The 23,105-nt window shown below is 36.6% G+C and overlaps 1 protein-coding gene across 1 annotated transcript in view; it reads right to left on the bottom strand.

Annotated features, from left to right (window-relative positions):
• Nucleotides 1-23,105, bottom strand: part of HSD17B4 (hydroxysteroid 17-beta dehydrogenase 4) — a 60,872-nt gene that overhangs the window by 2,634 nt on the left and 35,133 nt on the right. The window contains exons 18-22 of the mRNA XM_032205977.1: nt 13,667-13,736; nt 10,819-10,925; nt 10,452-10,538; nt 8,962-9,051; nt 7,094-7,232 (exon numbers count right to left, since the gene is read on the bottom strand). Of these exons, the coding sequence (XP_032061868.1) occupies nt 7,094-7,232; nt 8,962-9,051; nt 10,452-10,538; nt 10,819-10,925; nt 13,667-13,736 (493 nt within the window). The remainder of the gene's footprint in view (nt 1-7,093; nt 7,233-8,961; nt 9,052-10,451; nt 10,539-10,818; nt 10,926-13,666; nt 13,737-23,105) is intronic.

Below are 23,105 nucleotides of genomic sequence, written 5' to 3' on the forward strand. Positions count from 1 at the left end.
TTTTTTAGAGCAGGTAACACAAGCCATTACAGACAATCAAAAATACAGTTGTTAACAAATCCATACCTCAGTCACAAGCACATAGTTTCATAGAAATTTAGAATCCCTATTATAGAAATTTAGTCAAAAATCAACTTTTAAGTGAGAACAATCCCTACATCACCTGGAAAAAAACCTGTCCTTTCATTGTTATGAACAGACAAAACTTAGATGTTAGCATTGCACTTCCCTTCTCCAAGATCACTGATGTTTCTGTAGCTCAGACATTAGTCTTCAGTAGAAGAAGAAAAAAAAAAAAAAAAAAAAAAAACACAGCATAAATTTCCTAATTATTTCCAGTGTCTGCTTCTTCAACAACTGTACTAGATTCAACTTTTGATATTCAAATAGAAAATTATACTTGTCTCTCTCCTTAAAGCATGTTTTTAAACAGTGCAAATGATTAAGGGACACATGCATGTAAGTTCTATTATTTTGTTTTATCATGGTTCCATGCACATTGGTTTTAATAATCTCATTGTCGTCAATATAATTTAACACAGCACGGGAGAAGATTGTTAGTAGTTTGGGTGAGAACTTTAGTAGATGAAAGGAAAAAAATCTATTGATATCAAGGCAGGAAAATACCCATTTAAAGTAAAACAGACAATTGCTCAATACTAAAACTTGTCTTGGAGGAATAAAAAAATGGATTATTATGAAAGTTTTCAGTTAAATCTCAGCTTTCTGGTTAGTTTTAAAAGCCTTGTAGAAACAACCTAGCTAATGGGTAGAGGAACTTACAGCAAGGACTGACATTTTGAAATTCTTGCAAACAGCACAAAACACTTAAATAAAGAGTCAAAAGAAATAATGACTGCAAATAATGCAAAACCTTCGTATTAGCAGTGAAGTTTGAGGATTTTAAATTAGCATCCTATATTCAGAGAAATGAACGTGGTAGATTTCAAATACATGGTAGCATTTTCCATATTTTGCCCAACAGGCAGTGTAGCACATTGTGCTTGGTGGAAAGAGCATTTCAAGCCTTGCCAAACATCTGTCGTCCTTTTCTGTAAAGCCAAAAATTCTCCTAAGTGCCTGGAGCTTCAGAGTGTTATTTTCCCACACCAAGTGGCCCGCCAAAATAATCTATTACAAGGCTAACACTATCCAGTATTGTGTCATTTGCTTAGAAGAGTATTTTGACAGGATGTGCTCTGCCAACTCTTTCTCAGTTTTTGCAAATACCCAGCATTTCCCTTTACACCTTTTCCTTTTGGCCCCCTCTTTTTTAAGCACAAAACAAAATCATTACCAAAGGACATGACATCTCTAATCACAGACTTAAGATTGCCAAACAGTTTCTTTTAGTTGCCAAATTTTAAGACACGTGTCTAACAGTGGAGATTTATTTCTGCATAAACTGCCTCATGCTTATTTTTTTCAAGTAATATTTCTGAAAGGTTAAGGTGAACTAAACAGACTGACAATAGCTTTTTTGTCTGACACAGTTAAGCTTTTCAATTTTTGAAATCTCTTCTAAGTAATATTTAGCCAGTTATAACAAAACTACAAAGAGAATTGAGTGTGCAGTGTTGTTCAGTGAGAAAAGTGACATAACAGATAATTATTATCCACTTGATTTTAAGGTGAATTGTAATTTCAGGGATTGGTTTAATGGACATCACTAACTTGACAGTAAGAAAAAAGATTATTGAGCACAAAATGAACGATCTACCTGTCCATCATAAAAAGAACTAGAACACATAGTAGTTAAGATACCACCGTCCAAGTTACAAATAAACCTAAGTAACATTATAGACTTGATGACCTCTTCAAAATCATTTATGTATTTTTTGTTTTATTTCTGTACTCTTCACAGCTAGTGAAACAAAACAGATGAGTTCTGCTTCTTGCCAGATCACTTTCCCCTACACATATGCCAGAAGAAAAAAAAAAATCCTTAAATATTTTGGTTGTGAAGCTTCACAGTATTCATGTGATGAAAATTTGCTTAAGAAAAAAAAGAGCAAAAAATAATTTGCCAGGGATTAGGGCCACAACAGTTTTCCTATACCTTCTGTGATGGTGGGTAAGAGCTGTGTAATATCCCTTTAATCCCAAACACCTACTATATAGTCTAGCATTATAAGCAAGCCTTTAAACTTCACTCCCATGGGTTACATAGGTCCAGACTATCACGAAGTCTCACAAGGGATACCAGCTCCTAAGGTTAACCAGCCTTAACTGACAAGGAGCTCCAAAAATATACCTCTACTCAAACGCTAGCAGAGTGATGAACCGTATCAGTGTGAGCTACGTGAGCTCAGATTGAGCCACACAAAATGCACTGATCGGCAAGTCCTGCTGTCCTGAGTTGAGCTCAGCTGGCTCCTCTCTCACGCCCCCTCCACAGCAGGACAGGTGAAGAAAATACAAAAAAGCTTGTGGGTTGAGATAAGGAAATACCACTCACCGATTACTGTAATTGGCAAAACAGACTTGACTTGGCGAAGATTAATTTTATTTACTGCCAATTAAAATTTGGGTAGGATAGCAAGAAACAAAATCCAAGCAAAACCACTTTCATCCCAGGCTCAACTTCACTCCCAACTCTGAGCAGTGCTGGGGGATGGAGAATAAGGGTTGTGGTCAGTCCACAGCCATTCCTCCCTGGTGCTCCTTTCTCCTCGCTCTTCTCCCCCATAGGTCCCCCAGGAGAACCTGCTCCTGTGTAGTTTCTCCACAGGCCACAGCTTCCTTCAGGGCACATCTACCTGCTGTGGCATGCGGTCCTCCACAGGCTGCAGGGTGCAAATCTGCTCTGCCATGGTACACCATGGGCTACAGGACAACAACCTGCTTCACCATGGTCTTCTCCACAGACTGCAGGGGAATCCCCATTCAAATACCTGGAACACCTCTTCCCCCTTCTTCTTCAATGACATTGGTGTCTACAAAAGCATGAGTCCTGTCTTGTGCTTCATTATGCACGCATTAAGGTTTTGGTTGTCCCTACCTTTCCCAGATTCTTCCAGAAGGAAAGCCAGATGTTGAAAATGCCTGACATCTCATAAGACACAACAGACCCTCTTTTCCTCTACTAAGCACCAGCTGGAAAAGCAGTTTTGATGTATCTCATCAACTATATTGATTAGTCAGTCTCAGCATTGTGAAGTTTAGAAGACATGAAATTAGAGTTAAAAAATTGTGACTCAGAAAATTCTAAGAACTCTGAATAAAATACATAATCGACTGTTGCAAGCCCTGTTCTCCTCTATTTCACATCCAAATCTCAAGGACACTGTTTATCAGTCCACATCTAAAATTAATTGTAAACTCTCCAAGCACAAGCATGTCTGTAAATACCACATGATTGTGGTACCAAGGATAAAAATATATTTAATCACATCAAATCCTTAACCCATCTCAAATTAAAACCTTTTTTTTTTTTTTTTAAGAGGAGCTATCTAATATTATGTTCTTTCCTAGAAACATGAAAACCATGATTTCCATTTCCACTTTATTTTTTTAAACAGTATCATTATATCTGCTAAAGAAGACACAAAAAGAAAAAAATAATAATCACAGCATCCACAAAAGGAGAGCTCTGTAACAATACTGCCTTTTTCGTGAAGGATCATCTCCTGTTAATTGACATGTTTCCCCCACCACCACCACCTTCTCCGCTTCCTTTCTTTTAAGCTTGTTAAGAAACTAAGTTTTCCTTTCTGGTGAACGCTAATTAAAACCACTGGTATTTTTGTATTGTATTGTATTTGCATTGTATTGTAATATATTGTATTGTATTGTATATATATTGTATTTGCATTGTATTGTAATTTTATTGATAATCAATACATTTGTATTTTGAAGAGGGGAAATAAATTAATTCCTTACCGACAGGGAAAACTACCCCCAGAATTTTGTCTGTTCATTTTTCTCAGGGAAAAAAAAAAAAGGTATTAGAAACATATGATCTTGTTTTTGATCTCCCAGCATATATCCAGAATAGAATATTCAGATCATAACTGAGGTTAAACTACAGCACCAAAATGCAGACAAGTGATCATAAAATAGCAATGAAAGAAATAAGCTGAAACAAGCACAGATTCCAAGCATGAGAGCAGAACATTTCTAGCTTTTCAAAATGATTTAAGATCAAAGAGGGTGCTTTATTTTAAAGTGTAACTTTATGAGACAAAGTCAAACACCACAGCTGTCTGATGCAGCAGGAAATGGCCTTGACACAAGCCTCCCCTATGTCTGTTGCTACAGCTACCATCTCATCACTGCAACTTGCATGCTGCAGTACTACTGCAGCAGGCAGCTTGATAGTAATTGGTGTGTCCGTGTCAGTGCTTGAACTGACAAACCTCAGGCTGCCAGTGGCCTTGGTAGGACAAGCACCTCCCACACTGCCAGAGCAGCTCCACAGCTACCAGCAACAGCTGAAGATGTCTCAGGTGACAGCTTTTCCGCTAGCCATTACACAGCTGACTTCATCCATTCAAAAAAGCAGAAGTCTGATAAACAGGCATGGTGCTCCTCAATATTACACGCACACAACTTAAATGAAACTTAAAGCTGAAGTCCCTTTTTAAAATTAACTAGTTTCTCAAATACATCAAATTTCAGTATTGCACACCTAGTGGAAAAACAATTAAACAGTTTCAGTGGATGAAGCAGTAGCGATCTTTCAAAATTTTGTTTTTAATTGTATACATAAATGTTACATTAAGGTAATAAAACACCTATGAATTATTATTCTTCATAAGATGGTCTTGCCAGAGTAGTAATAAAAAAAGCCCAAACTGACAGACAAAAACTCCATACAGTTCAATAGCAGGTAGTCCAAAAACTGGAGTCTAATTTTTGTGGTATGAGTTTTGCCTTGCTTTTTAGACTGCCATCCTTAGGATAAAGCTATCAAGGGGTCAGACTTTGTGCGTGTCTTCTTGATGTTGTTTTTTGTTTTGTTTGTTTTTAAATTCTGCTTCACAAAGGATAAGTAACTGCAACACAAGGCTCATTCTCAAAGCAAATGGAACCAAGTGTCACCCACTCTTCATTGCCCGGAGTCACTTGTGTCATAAATTATTAAGCAATTTCCCAGTGAATTCAGTGGCATTCCCAATCAAACACACATAATGATTTCTCTGCAGTTTTTCTACAAAAGTTCTATTTTTCCAAGAACTGGAAAGGAACAGAAGTATTTTTTGCCTTCAGCAGTGCCTTCAGAGACATGATGAAAAGCAACAGAAGGGGAAAATTCTGACTACTGTTCCAGAGAGCCATTAACTATCAGCTAATAAATCTCTGTGGCTATGTCTTCTCTCTATGGAACGAGAACTTGAAATTAAGTAGCTTAGCTCTAAACAAAGATAAATATTTTATAAGTACTGAAAACAACAGAGGCAATCATTGTACAGTAATAAATATGCAGGAGAGACCAAAGCATGCTTTAGGTACTAAAGCTAACTGTAGAAGCTGAAGTCAAAGCTGTGGGGTCTCTAATGAGAATTCTGTTTGAAAAACAGATCCAGCACTGCTACGCTTATGGGCTTGATACTGCCAAAATCTATATTGATTTGTGTCCATTTTTAGCGTCCTCTTAAATTAGAGCAGCTCGTTTCTTTAGAGAAAAAACATTAATTAAGATCAAATGTCAACGTATACAGTTCATCATTTTTCAAATACTAAATGATCTATTCAAAATTTCATATCCTGAGTACAAGACCAGTGTTTCTATATCCATAGTTTCACACAACCTACAGAAAGCTAAATAAAAGTAAAGGTCATTGCTGATTAAACAGACTAGTGTTACTAATATTAGCACTATCATCATAAGTGCCTCCATAACAACAGTTACAGAGTTCACAAATCCTATTTAATTTAAAGTAATAAACAATAATCTTGTCTTACTGTGCAGAATAGAGATCAAAAGGCTACAGTTACAATTAAAACACTAAAAGCAAATATAAATTGGAAGTTTGGAAACACTAGAGTGACTGCTTAGATGACAGAGAATTTTACAGCAGTCCATAACACCGCTGGTTTCTCTCATCTGCTTCCCTCCCACGCTCCTCACAGATCTGGAAAGCTCAAGGACATTAGCAGAAGATGCTGGAGCTACAATTATCAAGTGAGACATCAATGAGCTGCAGGGCCCAGATTGTTTCTAGCACTGTCAATTGCTGCAGTTTTCACAACAACACTAAGCTGTGCTTAGTGACAAGTCAAAAGATCAGAAGACAAGCCAGAACAACTAGGTAACACATTTAATAAAGGAAAGAGCCTAGCAGGTAGCCCAAGAGTACCACAAGCACTACTTGTAAGGTCCTAGGAGGCCCTTAGAAGTAGAGGCTTAAAAAGAGGATAAATAATGAAATAATTAGCATTAACTCAAAGCCTATAACAAAACAAAAAACTCCCCCAAATTAATCCACCTCCTGACATTTCAGTTGTTCCAATTACAGTATGTCAAGAACTCTGAACACAGAGTGAAGGAGTATGCAATATTTACCTACAAGAACCAAATTCTAAATTAATTTTAATTTCATATTTTTCTCTGCTCGTATGTCATGGGATGTCGATCTCAAAAGAACAATTTTACTTTAAGAATGAGATTTCAAAATTATTATAAGCTAAATTAGCATAATGTTTAGAAAACTGATTTGCAATTAGTTTACACAGAAGAACAACTAAAAAACCACTGGGCCAAATTCAAATGCGGTTTAGAGAAGTGAAATTCTATGGACAAAGTTGACTAAAATTGAAAATAAAACTTTTGAATGCCTGCCTCTGTTTAGCCTTGTGTTTTCAATTATGTTGAGGTTTAACCTGCAAAGCAACTACTTCGCTATCACATCCACAACAATGGGATGGAAGGATAGAATAATTGTGGGTTTTAAAAAGTTTAGTAACTTCCATTATTGAACATTACCTGACATCCTCGTTACTTGTGTATTCAGCACACAGGCAGATTTTTAGTAGATTCATCTACTACTTTAAGCTTATTTTCAAGATACCAGTTGAATGAGAAAAAGTATAACTAATCTTGCTTCATTAAAAAAATGCATCAGGACATTGTACAAAAGCTATGACTTACTCCATTGCATTGCTGTTTTTCCATCTTTAGTTATGTCCCACTGGAATATGGCATTTACTTTCTTTACCAATTCATTTCCAATCTCTTTGACGCGACGGCCTATTTCTTCAAACACAAGGTCACTCTGCAGCCCTGCAGTCTTAAAAAACAGAATATGAAGAATTTAAAATTGAAAGCTCTGTTCAAAAGGGAAAAATATGACTATCATTTCAAGCATTGTGTCCAGAAAAGTCTCTATTGCAGAATTATTGAGAGTAATTGAGATGTCTTCCACCACAAATAATTACCTTTAGCAACTGTCAGCATTAAAGAGTACATTCAAGCAGAAAATGCTTCATGGACTCTTGCTTGAGAATTATTTCATCTCTTGCTTTTACAGTTTTTGTCATTTATCACTGTAATTTAAAATAAGCTTTATAATTAGGGTTCTTTAACAGTTTTTAAATTGTCCTTTATTCCACTTCAAGGATAACCATTGCCACTTTTTCCAGACTGAACAGCATGTTAGTTTTCAGAATGCAAAAAATGTTTTCACCAGCATGTTACTTTAATAGAATGTGAAAGATTTTCAGAGGCTGCGCTACAAACATGGTCACAATTCAGCGCGTCACGGTATGCTCATCAATTGAGAGCAAGAATAGTTATATTCACATTTTTAACTTTTCCAAACGTGTAATGTTTTGCAAGCCTTTCATTGCTTTACTTCAATTAATGGATTAAATGCTATGCTTCAGGAAACTATACCAGTGACATTCTTCATCCAACTGGAATTGAAGCAAAGAAGTTCTCATAGCTTTATTTTTTCTGCTGTACCTACCCATACACCTGGAGGTAATACTCCTCACTCTTCAATTCTGTCGTCTCCACAGTTAGGGTTAACAAACATTTTCCACGATATAACGTGGTTTCTGGTGACATCTAAACTTACCAACCTGCACTCATTCAGATAGGTTTTCCCTGGTGGATGACTGCCTTAGAAAGTCAGGAGAGTTCTGCCAAAGCACCTTAATTTCTCAGAGTAAGCTTAAATAATAAAAAAAGCTCATCTGCCCATATTAAATAAACCCATGCAATTATTTCACTGAAAAGTTCTAATGCTTATATGTTTGAATCTCAAACACAGATTTGGCAACAGTTCAGAATGTCAGAGGACTAAACACAATCAGTAAAAAGAAACAGGTTCCAGGAATATATCACAAGGTTTATATGAATGTCGCTATCTCAGTATTTCATAAAGTTCAATGCATTAAAGTTTCATCTCAGCCTTTGCAGGCAAAAATCAATGGAACAAACAAACAAACAAATAAATAAAAGAATTTTATTAAGGCAATGTACTGTGCACCCTAGAGACCATGTTAAGAACTCTAAAAATCCTCAGTACTGCATGTGCAATTTTGTCTTTTGAGGCAAATCCAGTACCCCAAGTATATACTAGTACCCCATCTGTGTGTAACTGATGACAAGTTATACACTTACACTACAAAGTGTAGTGTGTTAGGTGACATGCATAAACAGTACCCAGAGACTTGTTTCAAAATAATTCAAATGACAAAGCTACTCTTTTCTGTGAGTACATCATTTCATTTTCACTTATTCTTTTCTTCACTTTACAGCTCAACTGGTAGAATGCACTTCAAACTGCATCATCTATTCTGTGTATCCTAAAATATTAGTGTTTTCTCCCCAAAATAGATCCATGAGTTTCTAGATGAATAAACAAAGCGTGCGTTCACCTTTCTGCATTCATACTCACTTAATTATTGTGAATAAGACTAGCAAATGTTTCTAATATTTTTCCCATGTTTTTTGCAAAAAGAAAGCTTAACCATGCTGCTTTAAAAATCAAGGCTTCTGTTGCTTCCCCCTACCTTCAAAGGCTCCCGATCAAAAGGCTTATCGATGGCTGAAGTTATATCCACATAGCCCCCTGCAATAGCAATGTCTCCAGTCTCTTTGACCTGTGATAGGGGAAAAATTACATTTATTGGCAAAAAAAAAAAATCACTAGAAGGAGCCTTCTTTACGTTTTAAACTCACACATTAAGAAAGCAAAATATAAAGGTCCCAGGGAGAAAAAGAAAAATAACCACAAATGCATTGTAAAGCAAATTAGTAATGATACCATTTGCAAAAGTCTCTGTAAATGAAACAACTAATTGCTTCTTGACAAATTATCCCAAAAGATATTGACATTTTTCTGCTTAAAAAGTTATCTAAAAAGCTTATGTATCTGAAAAATTACCTCCTCTGTTATAAATTAACTGTTAATGTTACTTCCCAAATAGCTCTGATGAAAACACTTCTAAAATGGTTTTCCTTGATGGAAGGTTATATAAAATATAATATAATATGAAGTTGACAGGGGTTCATCTGCAGTTTCAGTATCTCCAGGCATCTTAGACTGCAACTTGCATTAGAAATGATTTGGTAATTTTTATAAATTCATTAGATTTGCCTGCCTAATCCTCTCTTTAGCTGCCAGTATCGGGGCTGTTGTACTCACTGATAAACAGCTTGTCTGCATTTTTACAGACAGGAGTAGCAAAACTTTGGCTAGCCAAAGCAATGTAGAATGCATCTGCATAAACCTATGCATACTGAAAAATACCAGTGGCAAATCACAGTTTAAAAAAATGCTAGTGCTATAGCATGCTACAACAGAAAACAAGACAATTTACTTTTCACCTCTACACGAAGTATTTTCTCCTACCAATGGTATTGTCTACTATTGTAGAATACTCACACAAAATGCTAACAGCAAAACAAAGAAAGTTGTGTAATATAATAAGTGAATTTATAGAAGAGTAAGATCTGGTTTTTGTACTTAATATGTTTAGCTGCTATGAAACTGCTGTTATTAAGTAAGCTCATCTGTGTAAAAGCAGCTGAAGTTTAACTAAATTTAATCTACACTTTTAGAAGTTCACCTTCATTAACTAACCATCAACATAACCATCGACAGTTCACTTATGTTATCTAAATAAATGTTAAAAAAAAAGATGCAAGCACAAGGTTAAAATTAACTAGAGAAAACAAATAGAAACTACACTGGTTTGAGAATTACTTTTTTTTTTTTCTTTTCCACATACAATTAAATGAGTTCTGCTAACTATTTAATACAAGGAGAAAAAGACGTGCTATAACAATGCTTTTGATATTTTACTGGAATCTTTGTGAAACGACGAAATAAGTAAAAATATACATTAATAATTAAGAATATTCAATTCTATTCATTTCTTTCCAGAACCTTCTTTAATTGTGTGTTTCATAAGCTGCTTTTTTCACTTCCCATCATATCCACAATCTTTTACACAACCCATACATTTCACAAAAGTCACAGAGGTGACTGCATTCTGACCTTGGTCTGAAAATGGATTCTATCTCCTTCCTTCCACATTTCTGTTTGTAAAGTCTGCCCTGGAATGACTGGCTTTGCGAAGCGAACCTTTAAAAAAAAAAAGTAGATGTGTCATACAAAGCTTAAAAGCACAGGCTCTACTAACATGAGAAATAAAAGAGAAAATGAGTCAACTAGCAATGCAAAATATCTAAATATTTAAGTAGACGTACTAGATAGAGGCATTAAAATGCATGCAATAATAAGTAAAAGCACTTGTGGCAGTCAGAACAATACAAAACTTTTTCCTACCATAAAGAATTTGCCACAGTTTTTTGGCACTAAGACTAAATTAAGGTAATGAACTATTAAGGATGAAGCCACAGACCTTGATCGCCTTGAATCTGGTCACATCATTATTTGCAAACTGCTTCAAAACATTTCTAGCAGCAAACCCAAAGGTGCATAGTCCATGAAGTATGGGCTTCTGAAATCCTATTTCAAAAATTAACATTTTAGTGTTTGAAGCGTTAGGAGTTTGCATGTATCTTCTACAAATATCCATGTTTTATTCATAATATTTTCCTTCAGTAATGTTCTTTAAATTAGGTTAAAAAAAAGAAAAAAAGACTGTGTTACTGAAGAAGCATCTGTTACTACTTGTTGTTTCCTCTTGAGGCAAAGGAATGTATTCACTGAGAACTGACACTTCAACGCTGCATATGCTAGACTCACAAGTAGAATGAGACCCTTCTGAAGAGGTGACAACGTGAAACTAAGGAGAACATCTGTGTTAGTATACGTGCACGGACACACCAGATACACAGTTAAATAGATGTGTATGGATGCTAAGAGGTATTATAAGGATGGATAAGTGGTTTAATTAATATTATTTGATGTTTCCCATTTTGAAGTCCTATTTATGGTTGACAAATGCCTTAGTATTTAGTACATGCTTCAGGATTAACTTTTTTATTTTTTTCCCCTCCTAAAGAAGGAAAAGTTCAGACATTCTGAACAAACCTAACAAAAAAAATAAATAAATAAATAAAATAAAATAAAATGCTGTACATTTCTTATGTTGACATTTTTGGTCAGGCTTCCTTGCAACACCATGCTTCGGAGCAGAAGCTGAATCTTGGCAAAGGACAAATTTTATATTAGCAATGAATCTTTTTCCAGTCCAGCCAAAGTCTGACAAAATAAGACTTTAAAAACTGGCCTGAGATTAAAGCACAACAGTAAAGTTTTAAAGATACTGCTTGTACTGACCATGTTCTGATCCTTTAACAGGTTGCTCTGACCTGACTGGGCATGTGAACAAAATTGTTCATGCTTGCAACAGTCTATAGATTTAAGACAGGTCTGTTCAGACTTGGCTCTGAAAATAGTTGCTTTGCCTGGAACTCATCTGCCACTCTCAGCTGTCACAATCTGTTTTTCCTGAGCTCTAAGCGACTCCTCACAGCATCTGCATAGCATGAAAAGTTGTTCCAAGGGACAACAGCTGGGAGAAAAACAAAAAAAGGGTGGAAAAATAAAGAAGAGAGACAGAAGAAAGACTGGCCTAAGGAAGAATCAGAAGATACAGAAGAAAAAGAAACCACCTTCAAGACACAGACAGAAAAGCTGCCAGTACTCCATGTAGGGAAATATGGGAATTCTGAGACACAGCCCAAAGGGAAGACAAGGAGGCCAGATGAGAAACAGAAATTGTGACTGGTTAGGTTAGGAACAGAGACGTGACAGAAGGGCAGGCTGAAAGGAGCATGAGTCTGTTTTCTCTCTGTAATAACTATTTCATTCTGATCATTCTGTCATTTCTTTCCGGTGAAGTATTTGAATATGCATGCTTTAATAACATTTTTATTTCCTACCCTGAACACAAAGTATTTCTGGAATGCACAAAAATACCTTGCAGTCAATTTTAAAACAAATTATAAATTGTAATGATATCAGCATTCAGTATCTCACATACAAAATGGTGGAGTGACAGTCAGCTGTTTAAAAGCTTAGTTCAATTCACCACTCAAGAGCCAAGAATTACCACTATCTTAAAAGCTCAACAACAGACACACAGTTCAGTCGTATTTTCCCTGGCATTTCCATGATACAAAAAACACAAACTCAAAGGAAAATCTTTAAGTTACCTTTTACCTAGCCTAAAATGAAAGCAAAATTAATGTTGTTTTCACATTACAATACCTTAGAAATATTCACATGCTAGAGGAATATAGGCACAAAACTATAAACACATGTAGTGTTTTTTTTTTTAGTATCTTCTGTGAAACATTGCCTACAGGAAGGCTTGGAATCACCTGAGTGTGTTAAGCTTAACGTTTGCTTTCCAACGCACATCAGTCAGCATTCAGAGAACTTAAAGACAAGAACGAATTTGAAAATATACTCCCCCCCTTCCCCCCCCAACCCCCCAAAAAAACCTTCCACATAACTAGAAGAAATACTTAGAGATGATCTCTTCAGTAAATTTGTTTTTAATCTAAGCATAAATCTGTTACAGGTATTTGATTAGGAGACTGCCACAGTTGCAGAACCCAGCATTTTTCTGTTCAGACAAACTCCTACAGAGTTGATTTTGTTTTTCACTTTAAGCACCAGTGCTCTTGGTACATAGAAAAAATTTACTCCTTTTGTAGGGATTTTTTATGTGTCATTACGTAAACGACCAACCTCCTGTGCTACTAAGAGGTCCAGTTAAGCAATTTTACAAGAAAGTGCTACCAAAATCCTTTTCTCTGCTCTTTCTGCTTTTATTTACTGGGACTGAGAAGACTAAAAAGAAGCAGAAAAAAAATCCTCCAAGACCAACATAATCTCAAAATCATTTAGATGGAATCATCTATCAAAAATGTTATGTATTTCCTTCTGAAGCTTTCAAAAGTCGACTGAATTATATCTGCTTATGAAAACAGAGGTTGCACATACATAAAGGTGGCAAAATATAAGCTCTACTGTGAAAATAGAAGACAGATTTCCACTGCAGTTAAGAGTCCAAGCACCATACCACACATTCCTAGCTTCAGGAATCAATGCTTCAAAGTGAGGTGTCACACACAATTTTGAATACATCTAAGGGTGACTTAAACATCTATGAAAAAGCCCTGTTTTTCCCAGCTTCTTAAAGTCTTACAAACCTAGTGAATATATATATATATATATATATATTTACATTATCGTTCACCCAAACATTACTTGAACAGCATCCCTCAACTTACCTCCAAGCGCAGCAAAACTTGGATCGACATGTAAAGGATTCCAATCCCCGCTAAGCCGATATAAGGCAGCCTGCAGAAACAAAGAAAATGGGAGTATAGCTAGGCTTGTAGAAACCAGCAGGAGTCACACATAACTATTAACAAGTTTCTCACAATCTGTTTCAGTAGTTTAGATAATAAACTCTATGACAAACCAGATAAAACATAAATTAATGTTATTGTATAGACAAACCACCGAAAGTCTAGGGTGAAGTACCACAAACTGTGTGTAATGCTGGTACCTGCCAAAGCAATACAACTGCTTAATGAGAGGAAAAAACAGCATATTCTGCTGACTGAGAGATCCATCTTTACTAAAGTTTGACAACAGTAAAGTAACACCTTTCTTAGAATTTGACAGGAATTTCTTTTGCTTGAAGAGCCTTCTTACATAAGATTCATCCACATGTTTAAATTACATGTGAAAACATTCAAAACAAACTGAAAAATACTACCATGCATTTTCAACTGAGTCATTATGATACTGTTCCCTCAGCAGCTTCAAGCACAGCCAATCCCCACGTTAAACAAACAAACAAGAAAAACAAAGTGGCAAGCCAAGCTTTCTAGAAGACTTGCACTTTATGTTAAACATTCTCTTTCACTAGCAAAAAGACAAGTCAAATCCAGAAGAGCAAGCCAAATGGACTGCCACGTACTCGTATGTCAGAGGCCATTCCAGCAGGGTATCCAAAGGTGCGGTGAAACGTACAGTGCTATCTGAGAGGGGGCAACAAGGAAACATACCGAGATAAAGGGAGTGATGTAAATATTTACGATCTGTCACATCTAAGGCAACTGGAGTGAACAATGGAGAAAGAAAATTGCAAAGGGGCTAATAGTTGCTGTCTGTGAAGAGTACCTGCTCTTTTCATACACCCTTAGAACCACAGGATGGTTTGTGTAGGAAGAGACCTCAAAGACCATCTGTTTCCAACCCCCTGCCATGGGCAGGAACACCTCCCACCTCAAAAAATTTTGAGCTTTGGGATGCTCAAAGCTCCATCCAACCTGGCCTTGAACACCTCCAGGGACGGGGCATTCACAGCATCTTAGAGAAACCTGTTCCAGTGCCTTACAACCCTCTTCTGAGTAAAGAATTTCTTCCTAGTATCTAATCTAAATCTGCCTTCTTTTAGTTTAAAACCATTGCCCCTGTCCTGTCACTACACTCTGCACCTTTCCTGTAGGCCCCTTCAGGTACTGGAAGGCCACTGTAAGGTCTCCCCAGAGCCTTCTCTTCTCCAGGCTGAACAACCCCAACTCCCTCAGCCTGTCTTCATAGCAGAGGTGTTCCAGCCCCTTGATCATCTTTGTGGCCCTCCTCTGGACTTGTTCCGTCAGGTCCATGTCCTTCTAAGGCTGTGAGCCCCAGTGCTGGATGTGATACTCCAGCTGGAGTCACAAGAGCTGAGTAGGAGGGGAGCATCACCTCCCTAACCCTGCTGGCCATGCCACTTTTGATGCAGCCCAGGATACAGTTGGCTTTCTGGGCTGCAAGTGCACATGGTCAGCTCACATTGAGCTTCTCATTAACCAACACCCCCAGGTCCTTCTCTTCAGGGCTGCTCTCAACTAATTCTCTGCCCAGCCTGCATTTGTACTTGGGATTGCCCCAGCCCAGGTGCAGGAGCTTGCACTTGGCCTTGTTGAACCTCATGATGTTCTCACAAGCCCACCTCTCGACCCTGTCCAGGTCCCTCTGGGTGGCATCCTTTCCCTCCAGCATGTCAAACCACACAGCTTGGTGTCACGCTGTCTGATCTAAGTTCTCACACCAGTAAAAGAAAAACTGGGAACTGGAGTGGCACCCCACTCCAGACTCTCACACACAGAAAACCCACAACAGCAGGGGTTCACAGAACACATACATACTGCTCTTACGATTTGATGTATTTCCACTTGCCCTCCCTGAGAAGCAGTTAAAACTGTGTTTTTACTATCAGAAGCCAGAGATAAGCAGCAGCTCTGAGGTGCCCCTAGATTCTTTGGTAAGAGCTGTCTATTGTCTTAATGACACCAGTATCAAAATTACAACATTTCAGTGGGAAGCAGAACCTTAGTTCCATTATTATTTTTTTTTCTATGACAATTCAAAGGAAGTTGCACTTGACAGAATTATACAGAGTATCACCCTTCATTACTGAAGTTTCCTTTCAATAGAGCCTAAAAGATAACAGTAAATCCCCACTCTTGAGATCTAGAAAATAAAAGCTGTCAGATGTGAACTGCACAAAATCATTAAATGACTTTTTAAGTAAAATTCTGACGTCACAATTTTATTCTTTTAATTTGAATTGTTACAAAAAGCTGTCAGGAGATTGTTTTCATAAGGTAACTGTTTCAGTCAATTTTAAATCAAGTTAAATTTGAATTTTAACTCAAACTAATTACCACTTAATTGTAGCGATGGAAAATTCTATTTACATTTGAGAAAAGAGACCAAATCTCATCTTAAGTCCTGCTGTGCAGCGGTTGTTGCTGTACATAAGAACTGAAGTTGTAATAGGAACTAGCCATTTATTTGGGGTGATAATAAGCACTACCTGGGAGACAATACCTCTATCAAGCGCCTTTCAAAATAACTGTAGTGAAAAATATTAGTATTTCACTAACAAATAAATGTAGCCTTCAGGAAAGAAATAGTTTCAGACAATTAAATGCAATCAATGTATTTTACAAAAAATCTGACACATGAATACAGGATATACTTGTCTTTTGTTGTTTTCAGCAACTGGAGTGGCATTGGTCACAGCTAGAACACACACACGCTGAACTGAGTAACACAGTTACACAGCAGGTTACTTCAGATTTAGTGCAGCCAAGTAAGGCCTGCCATATTTATTTTCCTTTACCACAGTCTTTGCTATTACTTATATAAAATACATTCCACGTTAGAAAAAAAAAAAAAAATTACTTTAAAACCTTGTTGGCTCTACTTTCTATATTCCCTACAGTAATGATATTTCTTGACGTCTTGAGTGATAGCGTAAAAAAAAGTGATGCATCCTTGGAGGATGACAAGAGTCAATTGATGTGGGGCATTAGATTGAAGTCAGTCATAATATGGTTAGATTGTTCTCCAATTAATAGCACAAGCTGTCAGGTCTCATCTCCTAACAATTTAGGAGTTCTGCCAGACCACAAAAGGAAAGGCGATATTCAACCTGTCGGTGCCAATTTTTCAGTCTTGCCTGCAGACTACAATAAAGGTCAATGGTAAAGCTAACAAACAAGGAAGCCAACTCTCCAAATATTTTGCCTTCTAATTTGGGAGAAGAGAGAGAGAGCTTTGCCCCAGAGGTTATATTTCAAAGCACTTCTGTGCGTATGTGCATGTGTGTTTACGTGTATGTGGGTATATTTTACTGAACAGCTTATTTAAGCAATAGAAAGGAGCAAAGCCATCTCAAAGAAAATACAGTCACAAATCTCACCTACACATTTCAATGAGCTCTGATTTACGTTAAGAACAATGAATGTTTCCAGTTAAAACTGTCAATGCTGGTATGTCAGAGGCTCAAATTGAGCACAGTACTTAAATAATTCACTGTACTTAAAACTAAGCAGTTACACTTCACCTGAGATCCTCATTTGTCATAGCTTCTTTTTAATTAATTATCTCTTTAAGCTGAAGTATAGATGTTGGGAATGAGCAATCAGCACATAAAAAGGTAAAACTGTTTCTTCGTTGCTTCAGAAAACCAACCATTTTTTCCTCAGTGAAGTAGCCCATGTGGAAAATATAACAGATACTATTAGCTGTCCATAGCAGCTTCCAGTGCCTAAGTATGTTCTGTGGAAATCTGCTTCACACATGATTTTATTTTTTAACAAGACTAACTAAGAAATATAAATGTACAGTTTAAGACTGTTTTAACTTTGAGATTCAATGTTCTTTGTTATCTGGACTATCTAAGTACAACCTTATTCCTTAGGTCCTTATTCCAAATACCTTAGACTCCCTCAGGAGTAAGAATTACTTAAAATATTCAACCAAAATACCTTCACAGACACAGGTGTAAACAGTAATAGGTATAATAGGTATGAAGTAGCACAACATCTTTTCTCCTACCTTATCCCACATTATTCACATCTTTTATCCCTATCACGTATTTTTCAACTTTAAAATCAAGTTATATACTCTCTGGCACAGGCTTCATAGAACATTATTTATCAGAAACATGGCAAATGTATAATCAGCCTTTTCCTTAGCAGGGCCTCTCTTAATTAAAAAGTACAAACCTTTCTGGGTTACAGAACTTCAAATGGAATAGCCATTTTTATGTCCTTTAATAAGATATGCACAGACAAAGAGAGAAAACAAACTCTTGGTATTCAAGCACATCTTGTTTAGACAAAAAGAATGCAAACCTAGTACTGTTTTTTGTTTTTACTATCGTACTACACAAAATTCCATTCTATTCTAGTGTAATCAAAGCCCTCGACTATTTTTCAAAATCAGCATTATTAGAAAATTATAGTCTGATCTTCCCAACAGGGATAAACACATTAAAAAAAAAAAAAGTTGATGCAAGCATCTATATATATATATATCAACAAACTTCTTAAGTATAAGTGCTCACACACTACACAATTTCAAGGGTCCGAAGAATACCAGGTCTGCATACCATAATCTCTAGATAAATTAAGAAAACATTATCAAGCCTTTGCAATGGTTTCACATCCCTTTGTTTTCCCTGTATCATTCTTTGTTGTTAAGCACATTTTGTCTTCCATGCTCTGTGTATCTTTGAACACACTGCAGCATTTCATTCTTCCCATTATAAAAGAAATTATTTATGCTACAAACAGCAAAAATCACCTGAGGCTCTCGGGAGGTTCTCTTGCTCTGTACTCTGAAGTTAATTTAAATTTACATGTTTTCAGGCAATGCTGTACCACAATCTTTACAGAGCAGGACATAAAAAACCGTTTGTCCTGTAACCATATTTTCCCCATCCATGAACATGCTTTCATCATCATCTCTCTCACAGGAGCATATCGCACTCATTCAAAAAACAACCTTCAAAACATCCCCCTCCTGTAATTTTTTCTTCTCATCTTTTAAAAATAAGAATAAAATCCCCTCCAGGGAAACAAATATAAGCTAGAAACAACCAAAGTTTATGTACATTGTCACAACGTGAAATTACTTATTCTACCTACACCTATGTTTTCTAAAAGCACACACAAATATTTACATATGCTTAAAAAGAAAACATAAATGCAATGTGCTGTATGAAAGATGACTTTCCACAGGCAATTACCAACATCCCAATTACTAAGAAGCTTGTAAGGGTCTTAACACTTCGTACTCAAAGCATTTCTTATAGTACTAAACCTGCTGACAACAGGTAGACAACATTTTATGGTAGGTTTCAGCTTAATAATGCATTAAGCTTTTAAATGCTTCCCATGCATGTCTTTCCTTCCAAGATGCTCTTTTAATAAGGTTTTATTGCTAAGTCCACTCTTTTACAAGAAACTAATTTTGTATGTAATTGTCTTCGCAACTGTTTCCACTTAGATTAGGAACTGCAGTTTTGACAGAATGTGAGACACGGAAAAGCTGAACTCAAGTAGCTAGACGACAGCAGGACAAGCAAGAGGACAGCAGGACTGCGTGTCACTGAGAACGGAGGGAGACACCTGAAGGCTTACTCACAGGATGCTGATGACACTACCTAAAACATTGTAGGTGTCATTTTGTTTCTCTTTTAGAGAAAACAAAGTAATCGTATTTTAGAGGGGAAAAGAAAAAGAAAAAATACTAAAAGGCAGCACATTCTTCAGGTCTTGTCTGTTAAAGTTGTATCTGTACCTGGAACAGGCTTCACACAGCTTGTGTATCTTAATTCCTAACAGATTAATCTAAGTACAGATTTACTAAATCTTTCTTAAAAAAAAAAGTTGATAAATACAAATTCATTATATTTCCTAAACAGTTTTTTCTATGCTGCTTATTGCATCCCTTTCTGAAAAGGCACCATCAGACACTGGATGCCACTCCCTTAAACACGCTCTGTGGAGCTAAAATGACTCAAACATTTTATAAACATCTTTACTTTATAGACTGAAAACAATAAGACAGCAGAAAAGGTCATAATTGTCAGCAGCACAAACCAATTCTGGCTCTCCAATTTAACATTTGAAGGCCTAATTCTTCAAAGTGCACTTTTTATTTTCAAAGTACTCTTCACGAGTTCAAAACAGAGCTCCCGTGAATTTCAATTTCAGCATGCTCTCAGGTACCAAGGTTCATCTCCCCAGCCTATCAGCACCTGTGCTGATTAAAGAGTACCTATGCCTGAGTACTTTGGGATATACGCATGAATAGTTGCCTACTGACCATAAAAAAATATACAGAAAAAGGAAAGAAAATCCACCGCGGAAGAACTGCAACTCCAACCAGTCACTAACCACGAGATCCACTTCCTCTCATTAATATTTCTCAGAACACTACTGCCTGCAGCAATAAGATGGGAAAACACACTTCCAACTCTATCTCAATTCATGCCCAGAGCCCCCTCCTTGCCTTTATAAAGAGCTCTTGAAGAGAAAACACACTATTCATACCTGTATGACTAAAGCCTGAACCACAAAGCATTGCATACACGGTGGATTAAAACTTGCTTTGTGTGTAATCTTATCTGGAATATTTATACCTTAAAGTATCTGCCATGTTTAAAATGTTACCATAGCTTTCCAAATAATAATGACAGGATATCAACAAAGCCATTCCTCTCAGCGTGCCAGTATCAGTCTCAGTTTCATTTGCTTTCACAAGGAATTTTTTTTTAAATCTTTGATATCCCAATTTTCCAAATCCTGGAAGTCAGGTATCAGAGCTAGTGTGTACTGCAGATATGCAGATTGCATGGAAAAGTAGCTTCAGGAATAATTCAGACCACATGACGCTGATTTGCAGGGACATGCTGGGGGCACAGCTACATGCACACAGGTTGCCCGAAGCAATGGAAGGCTGAGACACTGATTTTCAAAATCTAACTAGGCTTTTCTACCTCTTTGCTTTGTCTACTTCTCCCTATCAATACCAGTAACACAAAACACTCCAAGTCAGAATTCAAAGTGGGAGAATCCTTTAGTGAAATATATGATACTGTTGCAAGCAAAGATAATTTTTCAGTAAGTAACCATTTCTTAAAATACTAGACATTTTACTGAAATAAAATGACATTAACAAAAACTAAGAAGTCCTGCAAACTCCACCTGGTACAGCTTCTGTTTCTCCATGAAGACAAACAGAAGGCAATACAGAAGAGTAAAATAAAAACATCTCCATGAAAAATCCATTTAATGGGCTACTGTGATACTGCGTACTTTCTGTGATAACACCGTGTATGCCAAATAGTAATTTTGATATAGACAGATAACAGTTCTAACAAACAGATAACTGCAAGAACAGATCACACCACACAATTCTCAGAATGCTGTATTTCCAAGACAAAAACAAATACAAAAGGAAAACAACTGCAGAAAGTCTCCAACATACTCAATTCCTCATATTTATTTCCTCAGAAGCAGCAGCACTTGGACCTTACACACTTCAAATTCCCACTGCAGCTTATCTTGTGTTTGTCATAAAAAAAAAATGAACTCCAAAAAATCAACACTTTTGGGAATGTGGTGAAAAGAAAACTCTCCAGAGATGCAGATGTGTATGATTCACAGTTTGTGTATCTTAATTGCATAAGGAATCATTTAGCAAAATTTGTTTGATTGACCAATTTAAGTCCCTGGTTTGAAAACCGGCAAGAAAGGAGTAGCTTGGTGATACTGAAGATTTGTAACTACATTAAACATTCCCTACCAGGTTGAAATTGCATGATTCATTTCTTGCTAAATGGCTAACAGTCGAACACTCTCTAGACTTCTTGATCTTCTGTCAAAAGGTCTATTTTATTCAAAAGATTTATGGGAGTATATCCAGTAAAGCATGGCTCTGGTTGCAGAGAACTAGAAAAATGCCACAGCATGTGCACATCTCTTCAGAGCAGTATGGAAAAAAAACATCACTTAGTACATTACGGAAAATCTCAAGAACATCCCAGAGGAAATATTTTATGTACTTCAGCAGGATGCAAATTTTAAGCTTTAAACCCTTTTAGAAGCTCAGATGCTTCCAGTAGATTTTCCTTAATTTCCACATCTTCAAGCAGCTCACTGTATGGTACTTCAAGTCTTTCATTCCCAGCTACTGTTTGGATGTTCAAATAGCTTCTCAGGAACAGGCACAGATTCAAAAGGGATAAAGATTGATTATACTATGTGGTTAATATATGGTAGTATACTACCAGGTACTATTTTATTATACTACCTGGTTAGTCTTTGATACCACTAACCAAAAGGATTAGTTTGTTCTGTCACTGGACATTTACATAAGAAACTATCATTTTTCAAGGAACTCTAGGTGGCTGTAGCCTCCATTCTACTGAACACACAGTGAAGGGCAAAAAATGGCCATTACACCTCTGTTCCCAGTATCCTCTTTGCTAATGAGTGATTTCCTCTGTCTGGAAACACAGGCTTTTCCTCTTGCACAGTAACTTAACCCAGAGTATTGAACGGTCTTCTGATTTCCACTGAGTACACACACAGCTGCAATTTGCTCTTTACAGTGAACCTAGGGAAATGGCAACACACAGGTAGTAGCAAGTAGTTCATTTAGAATTAAATGTAACTTCTACAATAACCAGAGTCACTGACTTCAGTGAAAAATAGGACTTGTAAAAAATTTTAAAAGATGCATGGTGGTTTGGTTGTCAGGAAGTTTACTAGGTAATGATGCTATGAGAAGTTAATGGGAAAAAAACTTTTTTTCTGAAATGAATTGTGGCAACATAGAAACTAAGCGTACAATGCCACTACAATCATTGGAAACTACAACAGGTCAAGTTAGCTCAAATGCCACGTACAAACGGAGTCTCTCAATCTGCCTCCTCACACTCTAAAATAATCTGATGGCTGAGTGGCAACAGTCATTTCTGCCAACACTTTTGGCATTTAAACACAAAGAAAAAAATCCAGAAATATCAATGCAATTTGCATGCCAACTTCCATTAACAAAAAGGATTTTATGCAGCGGTGCATAAAACACAAAAAGTTTTGGTAAGCTTTCCTCAAGTTGTCCTACAAATGAAATTCTGTATTTCTGCCCACGAAGTCCCAAGTTCTGCACATTCTCCATCCCATAAATCGGCATCATCACTTATACACAGATGCTACTGAATAATTTGGCAGGTAGGTGGTCTTGCAATTGCCTGCAACTCCTGAAAAATCTAATTGAAGAGAAATTCTCATTGTATACTTACCTATCATAACATATCATAAAATAAAAATAGTGTGATGTCTACTCTTTGCTACTTTCTTTATTTTC

Source organism: Aythya fuligula, chromosome Z (genome assembly GCF_009819795.1).
Source record: "Aythya fuligula isolate bAytFul2 chromosome Z, bAytFul2.pri, whole genome shotgun sequence".
Taxonomy (NCBI): Eukaryota; Metazoa; Chordata; class Aves; order Anseriformes; family Anatidae; genus Aythya; species Aythya fuligula.